We start from the raw sequence: 17,553 nt of genomic DNA on the forward strand, positions 1-17,553 counted from the left end.
TCACAGTTCGGTCATCAACAGTCTTTTCATCATCTTCTCTCTCTCCAGTTCCTGCCGGAGCGTCTCTGCACTGCAAAGGAGAGCAGGTGACAAAACAGTGAGATTAAAGCCTCGAAAATCACAAGAGCAGACTTGCTGAAGTTGTCACCCAGATTCGTTCTTGGTTGTAGTTCTTGACTTTCCCTGCCAGGCTCCTTCAGGACCCCCTAACATGTGCTAGCATGACAATAACCTGACATTGTCTGGCTACCTACTGGCTTCCCCCTCTAGACGGAGAGTTCCTCAGGGGACAGACTGTATATACGTCATTCACCTCCGAACCCCCAGAGCCTAGCACAGGAGCTGGTGCACAGCAGCCTCTCAGGAATGGTCTTTTGAGCGACTGGGAAGATATCCAGAGGTTAGGCTTCTTTAAATCATGCTTTCAATTGGTCTCATGGGCACTTTCTCCTACAATTCCCTCCTATGTTTTAGTAAGTAAAACTGAATTAAAATTGGCGGCTTTAAGAGATTGCTTCTAACTTCCTGGCCCTCAGGCCCAGTTGCCTATCTATGGAATCTGTCTCCACTGTTTACTTACACACACACACACACACACACACACACACACACACTCACACACTCACTTAATGTCTGTCCCCTCTTCCCCAACACTAAATTGTAAACTTCGTAAAGGTAGGACTTTTCCCTATTTTGTTCACTGTGCATCCCTAGCACCTCAAGTACTGTCTAGCCTTTGAAGGCATGTCAATAAACCCAGAAAAAAATGAATGAAAGAATGAATGACTGGGTTGTAGACATCACGAGCACAGTGAACCGAAGGCCTGTGCCCGGTTTCCCTGACCCACCTGGCTGCCAGAGAAACAGGCTTCCGACTGGTGTAGATGGTCTGCACGGTGGAGATGGTCTCTGTCAAAGGCCTCAGGGTCACTGCTGGGATCAGCGGGGAAGACTGGCCAGGGCAGCACTGTAATTTACTGTCTCTAAAGTCGGCCTGGAGAGGAGACAGGAACGAGGAGGGCAATCTCAATTTAGGTTTCCTTGCATACTGTCAGCTGCTCCCTAAGCCATACCATGCAATTCCTGTTACTTTTTAATAACAGCTAAACTCAATCGTCATTTATTAAATGATTTTACTTTGTGCCAGACACTATGCGAAGTACTTGACACACATTCCCTCCTGGCAAAGCTGTAAAGTGGAGATCATATTTCTTCACATCTTAGACCCCATCAAAAATGCACCATTTTCCCATGTGCCACCACCGAGAAAGAAAAATGTGACCAATCAAACTTTGTCCCACCCCCCATTGTAATGAGCTTTTTATTTCAGAGATGTTAAAAGGTGAAAAAAAAATGTGCATCTTAGAAGTGATTTTATGGAAAAGGAAAGTGAGGCTCCAGAGAGGTTAAGAATCTTCCCAAGGTCACACAGGGTGTGTTAAGAACCAGTATTTAGAACCAGGGTGAGCTGGCTCCATAACTGGTGTCTTTCACCACCATAGCAATGGTTCCAAAGTATGGTCCCAGACTAGCAGCATCAGTATTATCTTGAAACTTGGTAAGAATACAAATTCTCAGGCCCCACCAAAGACCTTTGGAACCAGAATGTCTGGGGAAGTCCAGCAATCTGTGTTTTCACAAGGCCTCTAGATCATTCTGAAACCAGGTAACGTTTGAAAACTACTGGTCTAGAGAATACTGCCTCATTTGGAGAAAATAACATTGTTTTTGTTTGCTTTAAAAGGCATGATATGCTTATTACTTTTATATAGAAAACTTAGGAGATATATAAAAGAAATAAATGAAGAAATTCCACAATCCTTTACTGTTGTTGTCAGTATACTTCCTCATTGCATTTTTTCTGTGCATGCTTTTTGCTTGTTTTATATCCTTTAGATAATGCCAGCTTCCTATTTTATAACTTGATTTTTCACACTATATCCTGGCTTTCTAAAGAAGAGGCATTGATCATCAAATGACCACTATATTTGTAGTAATTTAGACAGAAGATAACTTATCCCTTCTAGGAAAACATGAAAAGTCTCTAAAAATATCAAGTATAGCTATAGTTCTGTAAGGATATATCTGCTTGAGCAATGGGGAGAGGCTTATCTTTGAGAGGTCATGAGAGACTATTTCTGAAAAAATACAAGCCCCTAATTGTTTTATACCTGCCTCCAGAGGGAAAACTGACCTGGCCTGGAATGGAGCAATACCAAAGAACTGACCATGAAAAAGGGAGCATCAGACATTTTCCAGCATGTAGTGTTTGTCACGAAGAACTTGCACAAATGTTGGACTGTAGTCATCATTTGTGTGGTCCACCAGATAATTCTGGCTCATCACTTTCCAGGCCCCTGGTAGGGCTGCTCTTCCCCATCCTCTTTAAAGTTAGGCATGGCCTCCCGGCCGGTGTGGCTCAATAGTTGAGCATAGACCCATGAACCAGGAGGTCATGGTTTGATTCCTTTTAGGGCACATGCCTGGGTTTTGGGCTCGATCCCCAGTAGGGAGCGTCCAGAGACAGCCCATCAGTGTTTCTCTCTCATCATTGATGTTTCCATCTCTTTCTCCCTCTCCCTTCCTCTCTGAAATCAATAAAAATATGTATATTTTTTAAAGTTAGGCATGGCCACATACTTTTATTTGGCCAAGGAAATGTGAGTTGAGGTGCCATGTTTTGTTTCCTTTGAAAGATTTAAGAGCTAGTGTGCAATTTATTGCCTCTTTTTTTCCTATTGCCACTGTGACTAGTAATGTTCTAGGTGGCAGCTGCTCCATTAGCCTGGGTCCCAGAAAGAGGATGACACCCTCAGCCCATCCATGACAGACATGCAGCATGAGCAGGAAATTCAGTTTGTCATTTTCAAGCATGACTTAGTCCATCCTGATACAGGAGCTGGGGTAAAAAGTTGTTTTGTTGTTTTAGTGAGCCAGGTGGAGGTTGAGCTTTTAATGTCACTTTTGATACTCTCTTGGAAAAAAGGGAAATATGGCACAAAGGCCATGTTGGGTAAAAGTGCTAGCATGAATCAAGGCAGTGGCACCAAACTATTTTAGCAGCCATTATATTCTTCAATGCCATGCACTCCAGGTTGAAATAAAAAAAGCTAGCTTCACTTAAGAATGACCTTGGGGAGCAGTGAAATTTACTATTATTAAATCTCAACACTGAGTACTCATCTTTTTAATATTTATTGAATGAAGCATGTTTTTGCCCCTTGAGTATTTGTTCCTTCCTCCCCTTCCTCTTCTCATGCCCCACTCCCTTGCTCTCTGCATTTCAGTTCCTCTGGCTTTCATTTCAGTCCCTTGAACATGAGATGATCCCTTTTGCTCCATGTTCATGCTATTCCCTCTGCCTCCTCCAGCTGTCTTCAAGCCACTCTTGCCCAGTTCTTAAAAGCCCCAGCGTGGTTTCTGACATTGGTTTCCTGCTCTGTCTTGGCCCCCAGTTTTTCAGGAAGGGCTTCCCTGGGTGTCTCACAGCACTGCCAAGGCTGGGCGGGAGGCCAGAGTGCCCATTATGGCCAGCGGAGGGAAGAGGAGCCAGAGTTTCCATCTGGGGAACTGTGCCTAGCAAAACTGCAGGGGTGGGATGAACGTCGGAGTAATAACATTTAACAGCCTGGCCCAGCCCTTGTGTCTCTGCCCTCTTGTTCTTAAAAGGCAGGTGCTGGCAACAGCTTATGATCCTAGAAATGGATGTTCTGGGAGCCTGTTTTTGCCTTTGCCTGGATTGTGTACACCTTCCCTCTCCATGTGACTCAAACCACCTCAAGTAGTGACCATCATCCTGCTCATGAGACCGCATTTGTAGCTACAGCCACTTCACAGATCCCCCAGAGGGGCCAGAAACCCTTTGGAAGGAGGCTCAGCTATCATTTGGTTCTAGGAATTACCTAGATCTGATCCCTGGGAGGAGGGAGTGAGAGCAAAAGAGGAGGGACCCTGGACTCCTCATTTGTGCTCTGGACAGTCGCCCATGATATAGTGAGCTCCTGCAGCCATTTTCATTTAAAGAAAAGAACTGAGCAACTGAAAAGAAACTTGGAAATTATCAGACCCTCTCGTTCTGCAGATGAGGAAACTACAACACTTAAATGTTAAAAAGCGAGTATAAGCTGCCCAGCAACACAGAGAGAGGTGATGGCCTGAAGCCGGTTGTCTCAACTACTGGCTCTTGTTAATTACACCACCTGCCTCTCCAGCCTTGAGAAACAACAATCACACTTGACATTTGTGGGATGGTCTGTGGCCAGTAAAGTATTTTCAAGTTCTTCATCCCTTTTGATTCTAGCCTCAAATGGATAAGGGAGTATATTCTTATTACTTTAAATAAGAGGAGACTGGAGTTCAGAGTGGTCAAGTGACGTATCTAAAATCACACTATTATCAAGATGCAGAGCCAACTCAAAAGAATAAAAAACTGGGACTCAAACAAAATACCATGTCTACGCATGTTCATAGCATCATGATTACAATAGCCAAAAGGTGGAAACAACCCAAATACCCATCAATGAATAAATGGATCAACAAAATGCAGCATGTACGTACAATGGCATATTATTCCTCCATAAACAGAAATGAAGTACTGACACGTGCTACAATGTGCATGAGCCTCAAAAACATACTCAGTGAAAGAAGCCAGACACAAGGGGTCATATGATTCCTTTGATATGAAATATCCAAACTAGTGAATTCCATAGAGAAGGAATGCAGATTGGTGGCTACTAGGGGCCAGAGGGAGGCAGGGAATGGGGAGTGACTGTTTAGTGAGTATGAGGCTTCCTTTGGGGGTGATAAAAACGTTTTGGAACTAGATAATGGTGGCAATTGCATGGTTCTAAATGTACTTTCACTGAGTTGTCACTTTAAAATGGTTAATTTTAGCCCAGCCGGTGTTGCTCAGTGGTTGGTCACTGGTTCGATTCCCCATCAGGACACATGCCCGGGTTGCAGGCTCCATCCCCTGTAGGGGGCATGCAGGTGGCAGCTGATTGATGATGTTTCTCTCTTATCAATGTTTCTCTCCCTTCCTCTCCCTCTAAAAATTAATAAAAACATATTTTTAAAATGGTTAATTTTATGTTTGTGATCAGGCCAAGTATGCCCCCACCCTCTCCTCCTCCCAGGGATCGGATCTAGGTAATTCCTAACTAAAAGATGGAAACCCCTCCAGACCCCAGCTCCTTCCAAACTCAGAGTTGACAGTGATCAAAGGAAGCTGTTGGCACGGCTCCTGGCATCCCACAGCACAGCGTGCCCCATGGGAACAATGCCTTTGAGTGCAGACGGGCTCTCTGGATTAAGCTACTTACGGTAAACTGCGGCCCTGCAATGAAAGGCTCAGGAAACGAGGTCACTGGATCAACCGGGAATGTTTTTATCTTCAAAAAAAAAAAAAAAAAGAGAGAAAACAAGAGCGTTACTTTCAGATTAGAAAACAACATTTTGCAATCTTTGGCAGTGCGCTTTTTAAATCGAACGGAAGGATTATTCGAGGGCACGCACGCAGAGCCCTCATTGCTTGTGTAGGGAAAACACACAGAGGTCCCGCAGGCGTGTGGCCAGTGGTTTTATCTGTGCCCCTTGTTGTAGTCTTGTGTTTGGGGGGCACCCCAGGCTTACCTCGCCCTGGAACCCCCTTCACTAGGGTTTGCGGGGGCCTCCCAGGCATGCACGGCCTGACCCACTGGCCAGGGTGTACATGAGGCAGGCTGGGGCTGCCCGGGTGGCTGAAGGGAAAGGAGTGGAGAAGCTGAGAGGTCCCATTTCGGGACACAGTCCATCACGGTGGGCAGAGGAGTGACTTACCCAAGATCACACCATTAGTCCGGAGCTGGACTACTCAGGCCAGAAAGCACTCTCTATCTGCTCACGTTAGTTGTTGAACTCCCTGTTCACTCTGGGCCACAGAAGGAACCCTCAGAAGCCTGTGAGGATCCCACCACCGTGGCCTTTAGAAACAGAGGGCATGGCGATCAGAAGGGCCCAGTTCCAGGGGGGGCTGCAGCACAGGGCTGGTCTGAGAGAGGGGGGTGCACCATCGGATCAGGCAGTGGTGGGTGGCCAAAAAGAGCCTGTGCTTCCATTCTTGGTCTGGTCATTACGTCTTTGGCCTCCTGGAACCTTGGGGCGTGGGGGGAGCGGCTTATTTCTGTAAGCCGCCCTAGAGACCTGCCCACATGCCCAGGGGCCTGATGGCTCTGGCACTAGCTTTGTCTGCAGCCCCAGGGCACAGAAACTGCCTGCACACCTGCTGGGGATGCACACTCTGCCCCACCTCCCCACCCCACAGAGGGTTGCAGCCGAGACACCTGCCCATCGGAAGCAGCCTTTGTGTCCCTCGGGGCCTTGCCTATGGGACCTGGGACAGCTCCTTGGTGCGCTTGAGTCACTCTAATGGGGAGTAAAGTAGGAATGAGCAAGATCACCTCAACCAGACCCAACTTTGCTGAGGTTTCTGAATGGGTGGCATAGGTCTCAGTCTAACTGATCTGGGAATGATAATGTCCTTGCAATATTCACAGAGAGGTCCAGTCCAAGTCTGCTCCCCTCCCCCAACTTCTCTTCTGCCCATTTAAACATCTCCAGATTCCCAGCATGGACCCCACGCTTTGCCTTAAGACTCAGGTGCCAACTCAGATTGCTGGTGGTGGCTGCCTGCGGCCCAGCAAGATGGGGACTGGGGCCAGCGCCACGTGGCACACGCCCCTTGCGTGGCCTAGTGGTTGGTTCCACGTGGTGTTCTGAGACCAACAGCCAAACGAAAGGTCATGTACGGGTGAGACTCTCAGACCAGCATGAAGCAGAAGGGGGGAGAGGTTCATTGTTGCTGTTAAAGAAATGTGACAGTTGGCAACTCCAAAGAATTACGTTGCCCCTGCTCTCAATAAGAAAACATACATTCCAGCAGCTGTGCTCCGTGGCCAAGCATATTCTCCTGACGGTGCTGTCACTTGGTCTAAACACATGAGCAAGGGAGCAAGGCCAGTCCCAGTCCTGGACCTAGCACAGGGTCTAGCCTGAGAAAGTAAAATGCCTGAGCCTCCGTGTGTTCCCTGGAAAAGTGACACGCCGGAAAGCAAGCCCGCGCCCTGCGGCAGAGAACCGGTTAGGTCCCCGGTGGGCCACTCACCTAGTGGCATATAAACGGTCACAGAGAATGTGGTAACAAGGACAAGGTAGAAAGAACACAACCTTAAGTGAAAAACAGAAGATGGCATGGGTACTATGCTTCAACTCTGCAAAAATATGAAAACGAATTAGCAGGAAACATGCAAAAATAAAAAACAACAACACCAATATGCTAGGTTGGGGTTACGGGCAGATTGCTTTCAAGTCGTTATGTAATACTCATATTACCTTGATAAGTAGCAAGAAAGACACTTTTTAAAAAGCTTTTATTTTCAATAGAAATGCAACTAAGAATTTTCTCTCTGGGAAAAGCATCTGTGCTCATTGAAGCTCTAGGATAACAAGCTTCCTGGTTCTGGAGACCTGGTTCTAGCGACGAAGGGCCAGGACCGCAGCCCTGTGTCCCCGTGTGGCCAGAGCCAGCTGGTCTCCAAACTCTGCGTCCATCCTGGAGCGAGAGCCCCTGTCAGCCGGCCTCCTCGGGGGTCTGGGGCTCCTGCACACCCCTGCGGCCGCCGCCTGGGGGCTCCTGCCCGCCGCGCCTCTCCTGGCCAGGCCCCTCTCCCTGCCGGGGTACCTACCAGCCTCGTTTTGATTGGAGGGTGCATGCAAACTCCAGTGGTCTCTTCCTTCATGGGGAGAGAGAGTGGAGGAGAGCAGCGAGAGTGGGCACAGTGGGGGGCGCTGGCGGGCTCTGCCTGCTCACAAGGAGAGGAGAGAAGGGGGGGAGGAGGTGGTGAGAGATGGGGAGGAGGAAGAGGAGATAGGGGAAGGGGAAAGGAGAGAAAGACAGCACAGTGCAAGACGGATCTGTCAACTCCTGCTCTCCAGCCAGCCTCACCTGCAGCCTGCTTCTGGCCTCTGGCCGACTGGAGGCTAGTCCCTCCCGCCGCCCTCCTCTCTCCGCCTTCTCTCCTCCTCTCTGGCCCTCATCTGTCTCCTCCACCATCTGGGCGGAGCTCCACCTCAAAACCCCAACCTGGTGGGGGTGGGTAGGGGCCGTCTCCTGTGCCAACTGCACTGGACTGGCAGTGTCTTCCTGGCACGCTGTTGAGGATTCTGAAACATTGCCCAGGCCAAGCCAGAAAGCTGTGATGCGTTAGTGATGTCAGCATGGGGGCACTATGAGGAGCGGCCACACACATGGGAGCGATCACCTTCCAGGGTCCACCTGACGGCGAATCCGTGAGCAGATGTCCAGCAGAGCGCTCCAGGAAAGAGATACATGGTCGAGGAGGAACGCAGAGTTTAGGGCTGAACCTGTCATCTCTGTCTGTGCAGAAAACATACTGGCCTTCCCCCCACGCACACACCCACGGGCCCAGGCCTTGGCATCTTGTATGGGCACTGGGGTACCCTGCTGCTTAGCTGGAAGATGCCAAGCATTGTGAGGAAATGCCACGTCACTTGGGATACCAGGTTCCCCGCCACAGCCCTAAATTGTGCCATGCACCCGGCAGAGGTCCAGCAGTGTGTACGGGTGAAAATGAGGATGGTGACGAGAGAATGCTCTGATGTCAGGGGAGGGGACCACGGACGGGGTGAGCGTGCGTTTCAGGGAGGGACCATTCGCGCCAGAGAATACACACAGGCATCTTTTCACTCCAGAGAGTCTCCTTACGTAGCTGGTATGATCCTGCCATAATGAATCAAGTACAGCCTCTGGGTAGGCCTCATTGAAAACTGATCAAGAAAATTGCAGGCCTCTTTCCTGCCTCCACACGGATCTAACTTCGTCCTCGACCACGTGCAGCCCCGGACGGTTTCTGGGGGAAGCGGGGAGCTTTTACAACCACTATCTCACAGTGGCCTCCACGGCAGCCTTGTTGTACTCTTCAAATCCGGGATGTGCAGAAATGGCATTTGCAAAGTGTAAATCCATGGGTCTAGACCCCTTCATGATGGTTCTAAAGCTATTCTTCAGAAACAAGTGGGTCCATAGGAGTCACCTGCAGTTAAGTTGAACCCTCCCCCCCCCCCCCCCCACACTGTTCTCTCTGGTCTCAGGATAAATCATACATCCGTCCGACAGTATCCGTGGTCTGCATGAAGCTGGCTCCCATCTGCCTTCAGGCGCGGTCCCCACCCCTGTCTCAGGCATCCAAGCCCCAGCCAGAACCACTATACCAGGGACCCCAGGTTGCGGGGCCGTTGCCTCTCCAGGTAACAGCAGGCTCAGTGTGTGCTCTCTGAAGAAAATAACAATTGGCCTAAAGGACCAAGAATCACGGACGCCCTGCCTAGGAGCCAACGTGTGCACAGCCCGCCAGTGTTTGAATTGAAGATTATCATCATGACTTAAGGCTTTGCCCAGCACTGGACTTTTCTATGCTCAAGAAATGGTGATCCCAGAGGAATCTCTGACCTTTCTAAACGGGCATCTGAGTGGACAAGAGAACATTCCTGCGGCTCCCGCACGCCTGACTCTAGGAACTGGGCAGGAAGTAAGATAACATGTAACGGGACACTGTTCTGAAAGACCGTTCTGTTTTCTTGGCCTGGTATTTCCTTTGCCCCTTGGGTCTTTCCCACACTCGGGCAGCTGGATTCTGCGTGGCTTTTGCATTTCAAAAACCGACCCTTTGGGAAAGATTTCAGCCTGGACAAATGACGATGCAGATGCGTGAGGCTTTACCATCCAGATAAGGAAAGAGATTGCCCGTCTGAGGACAGAGGAGGAAGCCAGAGGGGAAGGGAGGAGGGCTGGACATTAGAGAGCACTGAACAAAGGGGCCTGTGCCCCCATCCGTGGGCCGAGGCTGGGGAATGGAGATTAAAGCCAGAGAGCACCTGTGTCCCTCTGCTCAGGTAGAGCCGGCAGGTGGCAGGTCCCAGAGCAGCAGATAGGGATGCACACCTCAGCAGGACAGTGATTGGCGTTCCACTCTCTGCCTGAGGGAAGCAGAGTGCCCCGATGTATGGGCAAGCGATGACATCACAAACTAGATGACTCCCTCCCTCTCTCCGTGCCCTGGAGAACACAGGGAGGCTGAAGAGGTACCCCGATTTGACTTGGGATGAAGCTTTAGCCCTCATGATAGAATGAGGTATGAAATAAAAACTAAGCTATTGAGACAAATGGCAACCCAATCATTCTGTGCCCAGCACAGCCTTCCTCTGGCGAGCCCCACCTCCTCCTGACCGGCCATCCCTGGCCCAGAAGAGACCTGGGTGGTGGCCGGCTCTGCTTTGCAGTTGGGTGAGTGGCTTATGAAATGATGGGGATCAGGGAGGGACAAACCCCAAAGAGAAAGCATCCATCTTCCTTCCAACTTCCCTCATTCTCTTAACACCAGCATCCTCTGCGCACTGCTCACACTCACACCCCTGCAGAGACTAGCAGATGGAGAGTGGGTGCTGACTTCGCTCACTGCCTTCTCTCCCTAGCCATCCCCACCCCTCCTCTCCCATCTCAGGCAGAAACGGATCTGGTTATGAAGTCTGTGGTGCCGATTCGGGGACTGGGCAGACAACGAGCTGCAGAGGTGGTGGGACTTGGATTGCTAAATGGAGCTACATCGTCAAAGAGTTGGGAATTAGAGAAGAGGTTTGGGGAAAGGAGGAAAAAATGCTGCAAGAGTGGAGCCAGAAAGAATGTTTTTCTGAAGAGCTTGGGGGATGAAAGTCCTTGCAGGTGGGCAGGGGGCAAGAGGGGTAAGAGGGCAGCAAAGAGTCAAGACGTGTTACCAGGTGTGAGTTTAATCTTGAGTGTGTTTTTTAGAAATCCCAGTCAGAGGTTGAACCTCTTTGTTATGCTTGGCTGTCTGGACTATGCTTCTTTGGAAACCACCCCACACCGACTGGTTCACGCGGGTGGAAAGTTACCAGGGTTAGACCAGCTCTGATAGTGTCTTGGTAGATGAAGGCCAGATAACCTACCCACTCATCTCCCCAGCTCCCTGTCTGTGCAGCTCTGTGCTCTCTTCTTTCCTCTGCTCTCCAAGGGACCAGGGCCATGATGTGGCTTTAGGGGTCTCATTCAGCCCCAGGCCTTCAGCCCAATCTCTCCTCTGCGGTCTCGAGTCACAGACAACATGATCCCCCATCACCGGGATAATGAGGGCAGAGCGGGCTGCTGCTGGCATTGCTATGACACTGGGAGGAGCAGATGGAGGAGATGGAGGGCAGAGGACCAGACAGAGGGAGAAGCAGGCTGCCAGAGTCCCTCTTCCTCTCAGGAACCCTTAGGTACCCACGGAAGACAGGACTCTAGGGCGAAGTAAGAGCAAAGCCAATGATGCTGAGGAAAGCCCAAATGGGGTGGGCTCCCGCCAAAATACCGGCCCTCCAGCTGCCTGCTGTGTGGACGTGCACTCACGCCTCACAACCACGCAACCAATCCACGCAAGCAAGGCAAAGGATGCGTCACCCTGAGAGCATGTATTCACTGCAAACTTCATGGGAAGCGGGCAGCCCGGTCTCGGTGCAGCACAAGGATCTCAGCCGTCCTGTGCCCGGGCAGTCCAGCACCCCGGCCCCGGCTGCAGAGCTGAGAGCCCCCAGAGATGCCAGCAGCGTGTCCTGGGGAGAAGGAATGAGCTCCCTGCTGCTGGAGGGGTACAGACAGAGTCTGGTCAGTCACTTGTTAGACATTTGCAGCTCATACCATGGAACCTCTGGGTCCCTGCCTGACGCTGCTTCCTTTCTAACCTCAGTCTTATAGTCAAAGAAAAGATGGGCAATTCGGTCTACAAGCTGGATCCATAACATGGTCTTAATTGAATCCCATGACTCCTATCAAAGCTATGAAATATATATATATATATATATATATATATATATATATATATATATATATATATTAAACGAATATATATATATATGTATATATATATATAATACATATATATATAAAATAAACGAATCCTAGTTCTCAGATATATCAGGCCTTTTTAATAAATACTCAGTATTCTGTTCATGATGTGTCCCCTGCATAGAATGCTTTGGTCTACTTTCTCCACGTGGCAAACTCCTACTCACACTTGAAAACCCTGGTCCCGTGAAGCCTAGGAACGCTGCTTTCTCCCCTTTTGCTCCACAGGCTTTCAGACTGTACCTTAGGGCTTCCCTGGTCCTTTGGGGGGGGGGTGCTGCCCTCTGCCTAGGCTGGATGTCCTCAGCTTGCCACCGAGGCCCGCCGGGACATAACCCGTGTACTCATGGGATACTGATGTAGCACCAGGCCCAGTCACCTAACTCGCCAGGCCCTTTGGCGAACTTCCCCGGGCTGCGGAGAGCTTCACACACAGCCCTTCCCCCAGGCTCTTCTCCCAGGCGGCAAGTTCCCTAAAGAAGACGCCGGATGCAGCCCAGTCTGATGCAAAGAGCATTCGAGGAAGAGTCGGGGCACTTGGGTTCCCGCGCCATCTCAGTCCCTGTGTGATTACCCCACGCTGGGGCTCAGTTTCCCCAACTGTGTAAAGGGATGATGAAGGCCCTCTGTTTCTGAGTGTTACCCTCGCTTGGCAATTTTTCTAACAAAGAGACCAGGAATACCTTGGTTGCATTCACTTGCACCCGGGGAATAACTCTGACGGTTCCTAGAACCGGCCGTTCTCGGCAGTTTATCCAAAGCTGCTGACTCCAAGCTCTGAGATGAGAGCTTTTACCCATCTCCAGGTGAGAGGGAAAATTGTATAAATCACAGGGACCTGCCTTGGGCCAGCAGAGGCAGGACTGGTGCTCATTCCTAAAGCCTGGACAGCATCGGGCCCCATTTGAAAACCTTCCAGAAATCCCTCCGATCCACCAAACCCCCCTCCAGCCAGCCAGACCCGAGTGACTCCCCCTTCTGGCTTCTCCCTGCGCATCCTGTACCTGGCTGCCCTGTCCACCTTGGCCCTTTATCCACCTGACTGCCCTCCAACCTCTGGCTCCCCTGTCCACCTTGGCCCTTTATCCACCTGACTGCCCTCCAGCCTCTGGCTGCCCTGTCCACCCCGAGCCTCCGCGTGGCCGGGAGCACAGTGAGCTCTCAGGAGACGGTTTTTAATTTGCCTCACATTTTGACTCACTTTCCAAATGTGTGGACCGTGACTGATGCTCAAGTACACCCGGATATTACACTGAGCCAAAGATGCATCCAAGTTTGCCTGCGTCCTCCAATAATATTAGTAGTAATATCTTACACATACTTATAGTGCTTTGCATTCTTGAATATTTCTCTCCCCCCGCACCTCCCTCCATCCTTCTAACACTCATAGGGCAGACAGGGCAAACGATGACATTCTTATTTGACAGATGAGGCAGCGGCTGTCCAATGGCAAGGCTCTTAAGGAGGGAGCAGAGGTTGGAGCCAGGTCTGGCCTGCCGGACTCCTGTTCGGTGCTCTCCTGCCTGCACGCGTCCCCTGAGGGCCGCCCTCCCTAAGGGGAGACCCGGTGCAGAGGATGGAGGATGGCAGGGAGGCACGAGGGGCCTGGAAAGCCAGGTGAGGGCTGGAGCAGGTGCTTCAGACCAGCGCGTGTTGTTTAAGCGGCAGGTGATGCCCCATGGGTGGGCATGCGGGGCGCAGCCCAGGAAGCCAGGAAGCCAAGCACCAAGGAGCCCCAATGCTGGGGGAGCAGCAGGCGGGTGGGGGCGGGACCCCTGCGGCCATCTTCAGAGGAGAGGGAGCACGGCCCTCCCGCACAGACGCTGGGAGGGACCCCTGGCGCCTGAACCCCCAAAGAAAGCTGACCCCCAGGCCTCCGGGCTGAGAGCGGCACCAGGAAGAGCCTTCCCCAGGGCGATGCCCACTGCTGTCCATCTGTCCCCCTGCCCAGGTGTCTCTACAGACTGCGGCTTCTCTGGTTCTAGCAAAAGGTGAGGTTTACCAGAGGAGTGGCTTCCGTGAAATCCATCAGGAGGTCGCCGGGCTCCAAGGTAAAGGCACCTCCTCGGTCAGAGGGGCTCTGCGGAGGCGACAAAAACATCTCGGTTAGTGACAGTGCGGGACTGACAGCGGGATTGCACCCGACAACACAGAGGTTCCCCCCCCCCCCGCCCCTCTCCTCCCCGTCTAATACTGACCTCATGATCATGCCAACCCCCACCCCATTCTCTCGCTCGGCAGTGAACACAGTGTTAGGGCCGAGCCCTGATTTCTTTCTGAAACCTTGATGAGCAGTAGCAGGTGCGGGCTGGGTAACTGCCTTTGATTCTGAAGCTGCAATGTTTCTGAAAGGCTCTGAGCGCTCTCGGACTGGCACTTGGGGTGGGGGGGGAGGGGGGCTGTATACAGACAGAGCAAAGACCCCATCCTGGACCCAGCGGGCCCCGGCCTCAGGAGCCGAGTTCCTCTGCACGATAACGAGGAAGATCCTTAGAGTGCGAGAGGGGTACCTCTGACCATCATGTTCATTCCCGGAGAAAACATTTTTCTTCTCTTGTCCTGGGGTCCCCGCCGCATGGGGGACCTTGGGGCCCTTTGTGGGGGGCGGGGGAATAAGAAGCCCCATCAACTGGGCACAAGCAGGACCCTCAGGTCAGAGACCGCCAGGAGAGGGAGCCTGTGGCCTCCGCTAGGATGTCGCCCGCATCCCCAGGGAACTCCGTTCTGTTTGGCAAATGTTTTCACTTGGTTTCAACCAGGGAGTGGGATACACCGCAGGTGCCTGTGCCCACCCTTCAGGCAACGCAGCACGAGGGACTCCACACCGCAGAGGAGACCCCAAGGGGAGATGCCGGGAGGGGAGCTACAGAAAAGCAGAGCTGTGGCCCGGGCGGTCCCTGGCTGGGGGGTCCAGCCAGGCTCCCGTGGAGGAAGGCGGAAGGACCCCAGAGACCCTGGTCAGGGGCCCAGAGAGAGACTGGTGTTGGCCACACAGGATGTGGGCCTGGACCTTGGGACCGAGATGTTACCAGGAGTCGTGACCTCGATGCTGCGGAGGCCCTTGGCACCCAGTCTGCACTTGAACCTCTATTGGACCCGAAGCTAGCCCAGGGGCCGGGCAGGGTGGCCAAGATGATTCCCATTTTCAGGAGGCGGAAACCGAGGCTCGGAGAAACCAGGGCTGCAGAGTGACAGCTCTTTCAGGCAGCCGTAGCCCGGGGCTCTGGTCTTGCCTTCAGGCCCCCACCCCGTGCACACACCGCTCCTCAGAGGGGCCCACGGGCCAGGCCACCTCTGGCTCAGCATCTGCTTGGGGAGCAACAGGTTCAACCGTATTTGGACCAGAGGCTGAAGTGACCACAGCTGAGGGTCACTCAAAGGAAACCAAGACAAAGGTTGTGTGTGGCCTTTGTCACCCACCATTTGCATCGCTGGCAATTCCCTGAAGTTTCAAACTATCGAATGGAAAACCATTTCCCACTGTGAGGATTCTGTGTGTCCTCCAGCGAGTCATTTGCACAGGCTATCGGACATCAGGCCTGGGATGGGGATACGGCTACATGTTACTCCTCCCAATTTCCCACTGTGGGAGGAAAGCCCGTTTCTTGCGTTCTATCTTTCCAATGAATGCTCTGTGTGGCGATGATATTCTGAATTCAAAACTGCCTTCAAAAATCTCTTATTTACTGTCCCTTAAAGTACGGCGTGCATGGTTTATAGCATACTACTCGTCTCTCACAGCCCGTCTCTTGGGGACAGTTATAGGAAAGCACATGCTTTGGTGGTCAGGCTGTTTTACAAGGTCAACGCTTTTACAAGAGTTGGTGATGCAAAATGGAAAGCACACGGATGCCACACACCTCATTTCTACCGACTCCCCAGCAAGCGCAGCTTGCTCCCCACCCCCCATTGCCCCCCCCCCCCCCCGGCCCCGTACCTTGGCCCCTGTGGCCCCTGGGGACAGCGGGCTCTTGCTTTCTGAATTCTGAGGCGAGCTGACTTTGTGGACCTTGGGGGACGCCAGTGGTGCCGAGACCTGCGTGGCGGCGGCGGCCGTGGTGGTGGTGGTGGTGGTGGTCACGCCGACTGCCTCGGCCAGCTCTGGAGGGAGGTCGTCTTCATCACTGCGGTTGCTAAAAGCACATGAAGCTCTGCTCATTACAATAAGAAGCAGGCTGTGGGGGGGAGAGGAAGGGCGGGGGGAGCGGGGGGGGGGGCGAGGATGCCTGGGTGGGGGTGGGGGGGAACCCCTAAACAGCGGTCCCCTTCTACCAGAGGCCCCGCTTACAGGACCCAATACACTGGCATTTTTGCCAAAGCTAATTTGGGCTGGATTTTCTGTCACTTGCCGAGGGATTCAGATAAATGTTCTAAGGAAAGAGTATACATAACATAATATTATTTTATCTGTTTGTAAGTGTGCAATTCAGTGGCATAAATACATTGACAATGCTGTGTAATCATCACCACTAGCTATGCCCTGAACTCTTTCATCAGCCCCAGCGGTAACGGTACCCACTGAACAACGCCCCACTGCTTTCTCCCTGCAGCCCCGCTGGGGTCTCCCCAGGGCTTGGACTTCTGGGGAAGGTCCTGGCTGGAAGCCCTTCAGGTCCGATCCTCCCGGCACGGGATCGGAGCAGCAGCATCCATCCCCCGTTCTTAGTGTGGACAATATTTTCTCAAACGCAGAGAAATTAACACAAGGCCCCAAATGCCTAATGCCAACCAGACTGCGGCCTGAGCAGTACATGGCTGACTCGGTGGGCCTGGGGTCATCACAACCAACCCTGCCCGTTCCGAATGAACCCCCGGTCACTGCCAAGCCCCGGGGGAACCTCTGGGCCGTTGGAAGATCCTGCCTCATCAGAGGATCTCTGGGTACCTGACATCTTAAGCCATGCCAGGTGGTTCCTGCCATCAATGTGATTTATGGCGAATGCCTGTGTTTGTATGAATGCCTGGGGCTTGGGGTCACACTGTATGGATTTGACCTCTGGGGGGCTGGAGACTGGGTAGCTAAGGTCAGTCACATGCATGACCCCCAAGACAAACTCTGGACGCCAAGTCTGGAGCGAGCTCTGGTTGGCAGTACTTCGCGCGTGTGTCGCACGCCGTTGCTGGGAGAATGCAGCACTGCCCAGGGGACTCCTCTGGAGGGGACGCCTGGCAGCTTGTGCCTGGACTTGCCGGACTCCACTCGATGCACCTTTCCCCTTTGCTGTTTTAATCTGCATCCTCTCACTCTAATCGACCCTCACTTGGCGTAGAACAGCTTTTCTGGAGTCTGTGACTCCTCCAGCGAGTCATCAAAGGTGACAGTAGTCTTGGGGACCCTGACAGACTTCCCCTAAGGCTCTCCATGTGGCACTTCTGGAGCCACCCAGCCATAAGGTTGTGTTTTAGAAATGATGGCTGAGCCTGGCCGGTGTGGCTCAGTGGTTGAGCATCCACCCATGAAGCAGTAGGTCACCGATTCAATCCCTGGTCAGGGCATATACCCAGGTTGCAGGCTCAGTGGGGGGTGTGCAGGAGGCAGCATTCTCTCTTATCGATGTTTCTATTTCTCTATTCCTCTCCCTTCCTCTCTCTCTAAAATA

The 17,553-nt window shown here is 52.1% G+C and overlaps 1 protein-coding gene across 2 annotated transcripts in view; it reads right to left on the reverse strand.

Annotated features, from left to right (window-relative positions):
* The window catches only part of EPB41L4B (erythrocyte membrane protein band 4.1 like 4B), a 113,228-nt gene continuing 95,675 nt past the window's right edge, over positions 1-17,553 (reverse strand). Inside the window, exons 21-26 of one of the 2 annotated variants that reach the window (XM_008142120.3) lie at positions 15,891-16,077; positions 13,956-14,033; positions 7,722-7,838; positions 5,322-5,390; positions 849-994; positions 1-70 (exon numbers count right to left, since the gene is read on the reverse strand). In XM_008142120.3, coding sequence (XP_008140342.2) covers positions 1-70; positions 849-994; positions 5,322-5,390; positions 7,722-7,838; positions 13,956-14,033; positions 15,891-16,077 — 667 coding nt within the window. Of the gene's footprint in view, positions 71-848; positions 995-5,321; positions 5,391-7,721; positions 7,839-13,955; positions 14,034-15,890; positions 16,087-17,553 lie in introns of both variants that reach the window. The other variant, XM_054727332.1, reaches the window with a different exon arrangement.

Source organism: Eptesicus fuscus, chromosome 15 (genome assembly GCF_027574615.1).
Source record: "Eptesicus fuscus isolate TK198812 chromosome 15, DD_ASM_mEF_20220401, whole genome shotgun sequence".
Classification (NCBI taxonomy): Eukaryota; Metazoa; Chordata; class Mammalia; order Chiroptera; family Vespertilionidae; genus Eptesicus; species Eptesicus fuscus.